The sequence below is a fragment of the Coffea arabica genome, chromosome 11e, assembly GCF_036785885.1.
Source record: "Coffea arabica cultivar ET-39 chromosome 11e, Coffea Arabica ET-39 HiFi, whole genome shotgun sequence".
Classification (NCBI taxonomy): domain Eukaryota; kingdom Viridiplantae; phylum Streptophyta; class Magnoliopsida; order Gentianales; family Rubiaceae; genus Coffea; species Coffea arabica.
In genome coordinates, this window is record NC_092331.1 from 44,080,247 (window position 1) to 44,091,545 (window position 11,299).

Genomic DNA, 11,299 nt, shown 5'->3' on the forward strand with positions numbered 1-11,299 from the left:
TATCTTTTGGTATAGCAAAAGAAAACCAATTCAGGCAGGTACAGCACAGGAATCAGAAATAAACTGGTTGTCATGTAAAGACATTTTTGTCAAACAGAAATCATGTTTAGAACAAAGGTGAATGAAATATCCAGTAACCAAAGCTTGCAAGGTTATTTATCATTGTAGACCTTTTAAATCATACAGTTCTTTTACATCTTGATTCTAAGGCGACAATACTCCAACATGTTGTGTTTGGATTGCATTTTCCGTGATTTTTCATAGAAAAATTACTGTAGCGATTTGATGTATGTGAGAGAAAAAGGTAATAGGGAAATGTGATCACGGAAAATGACGTAATTTTTCGACGGAAACCGGCAATCCAAACAAGGCAATCCAAGAAAGATCTTTGCTGGATAGGTTGCAAATATATTACAGAAAATCCTTTACTCAGATTTCTACTCCTTATATGGAAAGAATATACCTCAACATTGCAAATCAGAAGATCAAGACTAATTTAGAATTGTTTTATGCATATTACAGTAAGGTTGGACAATAAACTTAAGCCAAAAGCACTAGACGTTTAAAGCCACCTTATACCAAGTGAAACTCAAAGTGTCGGACAGATGAGACACAACGGGAGACCTCTAAAATCTAGTTAAGGTTTCTCAAATATTCAATCAAAGTTGTAACACCAACACCAGAGTCCTTAGTTTCCAATCTAGAATAACACCTCAGGCTCAGTCAAACTCCCAGTAAAGTTAACTTTACAAGTTTCAGGAAACTGCAATCCGGCCTGATCACAATCCGCTTTAGTAACATGAGGGCATGACCGTACATCAAGATATTTGAGAGAGTTGCACGACTTCAATAGATTGCCAATCCCTACTACCGTGATCTTTGGACAGTTACTAACCTTCAAAATCTTCAAATGAAGCTCGAAGAGTCCACCTCCAAGTCCCTGAAATGCAGCATCTGTCGCCTCTTCACAGCAACCTATATCAAGCATCTCAAGCTTCTTGCAATTTTGAAGTATGCACTCTATGGAAGAATCAGAAATGTTTAAACACCAATCCATCCTAAGATTCTTAAGACTGTTGCTACAAGCAACTGCCAATTGCTTGAGGGACTCGTCAGATACGTCGCGGCAACCACCAATTATTAAATTCTGAAGATCCCCACAGAAGTTGGCCAAGGATAATATGGATGCATCTCCAACTTTATAGCAGTCCAACAACTTCAATGTCTTCAAAGAAGCACAAGCTTTAGAGACACTAGTTACCCCTATATCACCAACATTGCTGCATTTGTTTACATCTAAGTTCTTCAGCCTCCAACAGCCTTGAACAAGAAGCACAAGACCAGAATCGGTTATGCTTGAGCATCCTTGCAAACCCAATTCTTCTAGGTTATTGCAGTTGTCAGAAAGAGTTCTTAACAATGAATCCGTCACAAATCTGCAGCCAGAAAGATGTAAGACTCTCAGGTCACGACAGCCCTGAGCCACAGCAGACAACCCCTCGTCTCTTAGTTTCCTACAATATGAAACATCTAATGACTGCAGATAAGGGAGATTAGCAGCGATTGCTTTCATACCTATATCTGATATACCTGAAACACAAGAGAATAAGTTAAGCATTATAACAACAATCATATTACTCTTCAATGTTTAACAAAAGTTTGGATGTTTTGATGTTATTAACACCAAAAAGAGGAAGAAGGAAAGGAGCAGGAATGAGACAATGACAAAACAGCTTTCCCATTTTCCATTTGCACCATAAGGTTCATGATTAAGTAGAAAAAAGACTTTCGTTCCCAACAAGATCTCCGATAGCACAAATTGCCTAACTATCAGTATAAAGAAGCAAGGTTGCACTAGATCAATTCCAAATCCCTTATTCTCATTATATTTAACTGGCTAATTCTACTGTTTTAGACTGATTGATAGCCATATCCAAACATACATATTTGTGTGTGTATGCATCTACATTTCAAATACACCTATTTGATCGTAACAAATGCGAATAATGAATAACTAAGAAAAATAATTGGCATCACATTTAACAAGGCACATACCCAATGAAAGAAATTGCCAAAAGTTATCACCCATTTTCAGCAACTTTTTCCAGGAACTCAAGCATGTTTCCGTCCAAATTATCGAATGCATTTTATAATCATTGAAACAACATTTTCCATGCATTAAGATAGGAACTTTATCATCATGCATTTATAATTTCAACTCAAATAATAATCTGAAATTCCCAATCAATTCAATAAGGTAAACACAAAGTTATCTATAATGATATTTTGGTATTCCAATAAAAGCTGAGATTTTCGCAGCATGCTTAGTATGACAACAAAAAAAATGAAATCATTAAATTAATTTTATCTATCACCTATAATAAGGAAAACAGCATCACCACAACAAAAAGGAAAATTACAAATTTGAGTTAAAATTTTCAATGAATTTGTCAAAATTCAGGGAAAAAGGAATACCAAATTGAGGAAAACCATCATTTGTTCAGTTTTGTAAAAGTTTAAGAAAATCCTATTAAAAAAATTAAAGTCAGCAACTTTATGTTCCAGCAAATTCAGAACTTACACAAATAGAAAGGTCAAAAAAATAAAATTACCTTTACAATTCTGAAGAATGAGGATTCTGAGGCATGAGAAAGCCGTGGCAATTACGGAAAGATCAGAGTCAGTGACACCAGGGTAGAAAGACCTGGAAGTGGACTGAGAGAGATCAAGTTCGACCAAACGAGTGAACCGAGCCGCCATTCTCCGGAGCATGTGGGGTCCGGCCCGAGCACAAAGCTTGCGTCTTTCGGTGCTTTGCAAGTGAAGCCATCGTTTACAAACTAGTCCAAATATCTCCTTATCTTTGTCGTTTTCCAGCTTAAGTAAAATGGCCCGAAGCTCGTCATCGCCTAGGCTGTCATTTATGCACGGAATGGAGCCATTTTGATGTAAAAACCCGACATCGGCCCTACTGGTGGCAGAGAAGACGGCCATTGTGGTGAAGGCTGGGAATTAGTTCACTGTAACAGAGTAGCAAGAGTTTAATACGGCGTTCGAAAGAGTATGGGCAAAACTTCTAAAACACCGTTGAATGAGTGGTTGGTCACTCGATCAATTGGTGATAGCATTCTGTTGTCTCAATAATGTTGGGTAGTTTGGCTCAAGGTCCACATGCAAGCTATGATTAATTGATTAATTGATTATCCCTTTTTTCTTAGAGAGGGAACAAGCTGATGGTTGCCAACTTATATAGCACATCCTTTATCCTTTACACACACTAGATTAATCAATTAATGAAGCTATGATTAATCAATTAATTATCTCTTTCTTCTTAGAGAAGGAAAAAGCTGATGGCTGCCAACTTCTATAGCACATCCTTTACATCCACTAGAAAATTTAGTTTGCTGGGGATGGGGTGAAATGCATACGCATGTAAACTTTAGAGACAACATAAAACTTTTTGAGAAGTTTTGGAAACAAATAGCTTTATATAAATAAATAAATATATGCATATAGGAATTTTAAAAATTTTCATAAGTTTTAAAAGGAGAAAGCATGATTTTCTAGAACTTGGGTAGCAAATAGTTAAATATATATAGGGAACTTTAAAACTTCTCAAAATTTTATGAGAGATAGTATGTAATTTCTTGAACTTGAAAGGCAGTGGCCCCTCTGCGCCTCCCCTTAGTCCATCCTTGCCAACATAGTGAGTACTGTTGAATTTGACTATATTTTGAACACACACAATGAGTTGTTGAGTGTATATGAATGGGATGGGCCAAAACGCAGTCTCATAACATTACTTTTCATATAAGATTAAGCAAGTTCTTCCAATTTTTGCATGCTTAACAAAATCTCTAACACTACTTGGTAGTCTTTGAATCCATCAAATATGGGAAATAAACAAAATTATTTTGTTCTTGACATTATTTGTTGTTGATGGTATACTGTGTAGTATTAATATGTTAAATGTTTTAGCATGTTATACTCTTTCTAGATGTATAGACCTAAGCTTTCAATGATAAAGATATCTTGCCCCTTCAATTTAGTTGTATGATGAAGTTTTGTTGTGTTGAATGTTTTGATATATTCCCCTACTTTAATCTAACATTTTGCAAAATAACTTTACACAATATTCCAATTTTGACTAATTATACATTTTCAAAATAACTTCATACAATATTCAACTTTTGACTAATTATTCCAGTATTTTGACATACAAATTACGAAATACATGGAGCTCATGTGCTTCCTGGTGACTTTTAATTTAACAAATTAGATAATAGTTAATTATCCAAATAAATTATGCTAAAAAATATATACAGTTCTCATATGACACTAGTTCATATATTTTGCTCTCTGGAATTCCTCATTCTTTTCCAAGAAATAGTAATATGTTATGGTAAAACTTTTCAATATAGGATAGGTTTTTTTTTCTTTTTTTTATAGTAAAAAGTTTTATAATTATAAGAAAATAAATAATAGGTTGAGGGGAAAGGGTTGGATTGGATGGTAAGGGAGGAAAAGATTGTAAGCAGGAGGTCCTACAGGTTCAAGACGTCCCACTAAAACAAACAAACAAAAAAAGATTTGGGACTCCCAAGAATTAGAAGGTTTCAGTTCAAATCTCCTTGCCCCCTCCCTACTTCTTTAATCCCACCCTTCTCCTACGGAAAAATTTTTTACAAACAATAAATAAATAGATAAATAACAAGAAGAACTTACTTAGGAAAAATATAATAGCACAAGAGGGAGATTGATGAAATTGAACGTTCAAGGAGTAAAGTGAAAAGGAGATATTAACTTTGGAATAACCCATATATCTATATGCAAATTGTTACAGCAAACGCATGCAAGGCACACATACTTGGTGCATGCTTGTGGCATATTGAGCTTACTATTTTTTAAATAAGATAACTATTTGTGGTACATTAATTCTTCATTTTTTGCTTTTTTCATCAAATGAGATGATACTTTGCATTCGTGGCGCTTCTCCAATATTATTGATTGTTATATAAATAGTGGGATACAATTTAATGCCTTCTGAATACACCACGTTATATAGTAGGAAGACATCAAGGTTTTTAGTGATGAAGACAAGTGGGAGAAATTGAAATCATTCATACCTTTTCAAAAGCGACCAAGCTAAAGATCTTTCTTTGTCTGTGAAATTATGGACACCAAAGGCATCAGCATATTGTCTGAAGAACGACAAAACCAAGAAATTGAAACATAAGTTCCAGCTTTCAGAAGTCCTTAAAGATGTTACACGATGAACTATGCAAAGTAAGCAAAAAAAGGACTTGGTAGATGGATTCCTCACCATTCTTGGGCATAATTCCTCAACGGACAAGTCCTGCATAAAACAGGCAGCAATAGACATTAGTATCCTCAACTCAAATCTTCTTTTTAAGAAGCCAAGGAGGCCATGGTCTAGAGGCCAAGGTTGAGGATCCAGAAATTAGAGTACTTGAGTTCCAATCTTGCCTTTCCCTTCTCAAGTTAGCTAAAATGGGAAAGCTCTAAACACAAAGTTTTTAAACTTCATAGGTGAGATGTGTGGAAAGAAAAAAATCCAAAGTAAATAAAATGGAAAAATAAACTAAGAGCTAAAGAAAAGCCAAAAGAAAAATCTCAAGAAGAAATGAGAAAAGGGAAATATATCATTTAAGGTATAGATGACGAATGCAATTTAAAAGTGATTCTTGTAACTACTACCTTAAAAAATTCTTGCAATGTTGCCATCATTCAAGAGTATAACGAATATACCATAGCAAAAAGGAAAAAAACGAATTTCTAGCAGCTGTTCTTAGAAAGCATCAAAATCAAATAAAGCATCCATAAGAACAAATGCAGCGAGATATGAAGCAAAGCCTTTTTTGATAGATATGAAAATTATATGATTTTATCACAAAACATCATTCTGTTCAAATACATCCATTTATCTTGGTCGTTGGCATTTTGTGCACTTAACTGCTGATGCTCAATATTGCCCATCCCTTGAAATTCAACTTTTACCAGGATGCTTGCCAACTGTCCAAGTAAATGTTGCAACAGGGATGGACATACTTGAAGTTTACCTATATACTTGGACATACTTGAAGTTTACCTATATAATTGGACATTTACTGTCCAAGTAAATGTTGCAACAGGGATGGACATACTTGAAGTTTACCTATATACTTGGTATTGCTTAGGCAGTCAAAAACATATAATGAAACAAGCATCATGGTAATATTTCCATTTTTTTCTGCTCTAAAAAAAAAAAGGAGTTACCTTGTTTTAAACCTTAATAACTTCTAGAAACCCTTTGTGCTTGCAGAGAGCCTCAAACTATTGTGTAAAACCCAAGACTTTCTTAATTTTCCTTCATGTTTCAAAGGTTTAGTTCCGATAACTTTTTCTATCAACCGAACAATAAACGTGGCCAAGCAAAGATTGTCAAAACATGATAAAACAGCAGAATTCTTAAGGATGTTAGCACAAAAAACACATTAGAGTGATTTGTTTATCTCCCATTTCACTATGCAAGAGTATCAATGCCAGAGATAATGAAATAATTCGTGAGGTTACGAGCCATATATTAGTACATACCTGGTCCAAAAGTTTCACAATAAAACTTGGTTTTGGAAGATGAATTCAATCTATTTGACAAATATAGCAAGTCAAATTGTATCAATTAGCTACTTTTACCCATGAAATTTAATCTTTTAACCTTTTAAATGAAAAAAAAAATAAAACTTATCACACAAATCAATTGAAAATGTGACAAAAGCAAAATTTAGAAGCTTTAAATAATATATAGGTAAAAAAAAAATAAGATTGGCCTAAACTGGAATCAGCAACCATAGCTATGAGAAACATACCCTTGATCAATTGCAAAACAGAAGATGTATTTAGCAAATACATTGAAAAGAAAAAAGTATAGGATAAGGAAAAAGTTGAAACATAAAAAGAATTGCTATCCTTCCCAAACTTATGTTTACCATCTAAAAATCTACAATGCCCAAGTAGCAATGTTTGAGACCATGCCTTAGCTGCCGTGCACGAATAAACTTGTGACAAACAGGGCATGCTTATTCACCTTTAGTACTCTACCTTGACAGCATTGCATATCCTAGAAAATTACTAATTGTCCACATCAATGCCACATACAACTGAAAATTCTATTTTTTGATGCATCATAAGTTTGAAGACCTACATCCCACAACTCAATCAGCTCTTCAATCAGAAGTTGTAGATATATATATCAATGTTATTTTCAGGAGAATACAGTCCAAGTATCAACAATGATAACATGAAATATGGTTGTTTCATGCACATCCATGGAGGTAAATTGTAAGGCACCAAGACCACGGGCCTAGTACTGTGTGAAGGATTCATGTTTCTAAATTGATTAAATTCAACAGATGCTAACCCCAATCTGACATTTCGACAATCTTTAGCAAATTCTGGATCTTGATGGTCAAGAGTTTGCCAATTTATGAATATAATAAGTCCTGTATTGTACTTTTCACTTTTTCTTGAAAAATTCATCCAACTCTTATTATACTCCAATAAGTTTCAGAAAAAATGAAAATTTGTAACATATTAGAAAACTACTGCATACTTGCATCACAAACATGTCGGCATATGATGTAATAGTCATAGATATCAATTTCACTAATCATTCTTAGACAATAAAGAACAACTAAGTTTGTATGGAGTACTAGCCGAACTGAAAATTTGAGCTCCTTCCAATATTACCAAGAAGCTTTACCTTCTAATCTGATTGATTGAAAAGAAAATGCACAAAATCATATTATAGATTGATAACTAAACGAAAGAGTTTCATAAGCATAAACATTTATAAGCAATTTCCAGTACCACTATATATAGTTCAATCTCCAAAAAATTGAATTATCATCTTGAGGTATAACGGGTGTACATAAAAGAAAAAGCAAAAAGAAAAGAAATTACACAAGTACAGCAAGTGCCATTTTAACAATCATCATGTATGTAGTTATCCATAACAAATGAGAACATATATTAATTACCATATCCTTGCTTTAGTTATAGAGCAACTCTTAATTTAATTCTTCTTGCTACTAACTTTTCAAGTTCTACTAATTCTTTTTCTGCTCACCTTTCTTTTCTATTTTAACTTAAAGCAGCTTTGATATATGCTATGTATGTAAGATGCACTTTGCATTAAAATCCTACAGGCAAAGCATTCTATATCAAGTTCAATACCAATAATGCAAATGTTAACAAGTCAAAAACCAAGTTGACACCTCAACAAGTAGCTACTTGCACATTTTCCAAAGGGTGGAAATCAAGTGCTATTGTGGCATCAATAAAAGACTACAGGCTCTAATTAAGCTTTACACTGACCACAAGACCATAGGACCATAAAATTTTAAGATTTGGGGTTTTTAGATGAATTTGAATTCTAAGGTTTTCATAAATATTATATATGTTTAGATGTAGGCTTGACATAAGTAATAACCAATCAAGAAGCTCATAATCTAACAAAATTACATAATATCATTTTATTACCGTTTCAAATATGTTCAAGAACTAAGTAGGAACCTTCCACTGAAAATGCACAAGGATTCTATATTTAAATAGACTTTTCATAGACCCATTTCTTATGTTGTGTAAACAAATTGAACTAATAACAATTCTTTAATCTTAAACAAAGATATCAATATTGGTAATTGCTAAAAACCAAATCAACTACTAAGCTTCTTGGTAAATCCACTAGACACACTTAAAGACATCATTAGCAAGAAACCTGGTTCCTTTGAAAATGTATAAGGATTGCATACATGAATAGACTTTTTATTGACCCATTTCTTTATATTGCGTAAACGAATAGAACTAACAACAATTCTTCAATCTTAAACAAAGATATCAATATTGGTATCAACAATTGCTAAAAACCAAATAACTACTGTGTTTCTAGGCAAATCCACTAGCCACACTTATAGTCTTTATTAGCATTTCGCAAATTACCAAATGATAAAGCGTTGTAGAATCAGCACATATTTAACATACATGTGAACCAAAAAATTCTCAAGAAGCTTGCAAATGGAATACCTAGCAAGTAACCTTAGCCCCCTTTTTTTCTCATCTCAGAATCAAATTTAATTTACTAATAATCAGTTTTTATTTGAGAGGAACACAATAGAAATTAAAAATAAAGCAAATAAAAATCAGAAACATGACGATGCTAATTAATTTTAACATGAACCTACATATTAGGGATGGGTGGGAAAGGACTAATAGTGAGACCGTCGAAGCTGATTAAATATTCCGAAAGTGAGGGTTGAGAGAAATACAAAGAGGACAAGAAAATTCTCCACAAAAATTTGATCCTTTGTAATGAAGAGAGGGAATTGAGGTGATGAAGTAAGGTTCAGAGTAAAGGCTGGCTAAATTTTGCAATTGATGGGAAAATTTTAACCCATTCTAATCACTAGAAAAAGGGGAAGCTAGGTTAGATTAAGAGAGAAGAGTGGGAGAGGAATAAAACCTATTAAAATTTTTAGCTAACCTATTGCCCACTAGGGATGTAATCGAGCCAAGTCAAGCTCGAGTATTGCTATACTCGAGCTCGACTCGACTCATTTATCCCTAGGCTCGAGCTTGGCTCGAGCTTGATCGAGTACAAAAAATCGATACTCGAAACTTGACTCGAGGAACTCGCTTTAAACTCGAGACTCGACTCGATAAGGCTCGACCTTTAATCAAGCCTTATCAAGTCAAGTCTAATCAAGCTTTTTGACTCGACTCGACCAAAAAATGAGGCATATAATCAAGGTGATGTTTTGGGAAGATCCACAGGCAAGCAAATAGCTACCAGTTGGAGTAAATGACGCATAAAATCCATGATTCATTGATACAAATACAACCAAACGTATCCACATTCTACCTCCCACAGTTAGCATCTTTAACACCCCAAAGTCCTGCGAAAGTACCCAAACTAACCAAAATTCCCCACAAAATTCCAAAACACAGCAAAACATGAGCTGAGCCACCAGATTGAGAGACAAACAATTATCTCAAACAGCCACAATATCCCAACTACCTCAAGCTCAATTCAAGAAACCAATGCCAAGATCTATCCAGAAATTCCTTTTCCCCACAAATATCACTAATTACTAACTAAAGAAAGCTGATTTAAACAAGAACATGTCAGAAAAATAAATTCCTGGTTCAGAAATGGTTTGTCTTCTAATCTTGAGTAACTCGTTGAATGTCTAGTGCCACTTTGCATTTTCTTGACAAAGATTCTGCCCGACTGGATTCAGAAGACATGAAGGTGGTAAGACATCCAAAACAACAAAGTATGGTCTAAGAAGGAGCAGAAAAAGAAAAAGAATAAGCAATGAGAGGCATAGATGGAAAATTTCTGGAAAAAGAAAAGAAAAATCAGCAAAGAAATTGTTACAGTTTTATAAATAACATTAATAAACTTGTCAATTCATAAGAGCAGAGGCAGACATACCAGTAACCAGATGCGGCGAGCTCACTCTGTAGCGATGGCGATGGAGTTTGACAGATGCGGCAAGCAACAGCGTCGGCGACGAACGAGAGACTGAGAGTAACGGAGAATCGGAGATAGAGTTTAGATCTAAATCACTCGGAGTCAGTGGTTGGTAGGGATGTACCTCGAACAGAAAGTGAATTTCTTCTCAACTTTCTTCGTGTTCGAACAGAGAAGAAAGTCTGGAAATTTGCACAATTTTTTGATACACTTTCCTCTTTTCTTCCCTTTTTTAGACATTTTTTTTATTTAGGTCTTTTTACAATTATGTTATTACTTTTTTGCCATTATGAAATTTTATTATAAAGAAAAGTTTATTGTAAGTTCCGTAAAACTTATATCCATAATAGTCATTTTATAATTATAATACATATATATTAGTTAAATACCCCCAACTCGACGAGTAGCTCAATAAGTCTCGAGTCTCAAAATATTGGCTCGAAACTCGACTCGATTCACAATCGAGTAGCTCGAGACTCGGCTCGAACTCGGTCAATTCGAGTTCAAGCCAAGCCGTTGATCGAGCTACTCGATTACGGCTCGACTCGCTTATATCCCTATTACCTACTATAAGACTCGAGTTTTACTAGCAACAATCTGAAAACTCTTTTGTGAACATTGCCAAAATAGTTTTCAGATTGCTGCTAGTAAAACTCGAGTCTTATAGTAGGTAATAGGGATATAAGCGAGTCGAGCCGTAATCGAGTATCTCGCGAGTAGCTCGATCAACGGCTTGGCTTGAACTCGAATTGACCGAGTTCGAGCCGA

At 34.4% G+C, this 11,299-nt stretch overlaps 1 protein-coding gene across 3 annotated transcripts; it reads right to left on the bottom strand.

Annotated features, from left to right (window-relative positions):
• Nucleotides 1–470: 470 nt before the first annotated feature.
• LOC113719071 (uncharacterized) lies at nt 471–10,717 on the bottom strand. 3 transcript variants are annotated; one of them, XM_027244082.2, is made up of 5 exons: nt 10,493–10,717; nt 5,324–5,356; nt 5,127–5,201; nt 2,613–3,020; nt 471–1,590 (listed from the first exon to the last, which is right to left on the bottom strand). In XM_027244082.2, exons 4-5 carry the CDS (start codon nt 2,992–2,994, stop codon nt 701–703), a joined length of 1,272 nt encoding a protein of 423 aa, XP_027099883.1. In that variant the 5' UTR covers nt 2,995–3,020; nt 5,127–5,201; nt 5,324–5,356; nt 10,493–10,717; the 3' UTR covers nt 471–700. The 3 variants fall into 3 exon arrangements, with proteins under 3 accessions (XP_027099883.1, XP_071927966.1, XP_027099886.1); XM_072071865.1 differs by having other exon boundaries at nt 5,324–10,285; nt 10,493–10,638; XM_027244085.2 differs by lacking the exons at nt 5,127–5,201; nt 5,324–5,356 and having other exon boundaries at nt 10,493–10,631.
• Nucleotides 10,718–11,299: the final 582 nt, after the last annotated feature.

What these genes read in the sequence shown, in the direction of transcription:
- LOC113719071 (XM_027244082.2), bottom strand. Translation starts at nt 2,994, where the DNA reads ATGGCCGTCTTCTCTGCCACCAGTAGGGCCGATGTCGGGTTTTTACAT. An exon ending in CATTCTTCAGAATTGTAAAG is followed by an intron (nt 1,591 to 2,612) that starts GTAATTTTATTT and finishes CTTGTGTTTCAG; the next exon opens with GTATATCAGATATAGGTATG.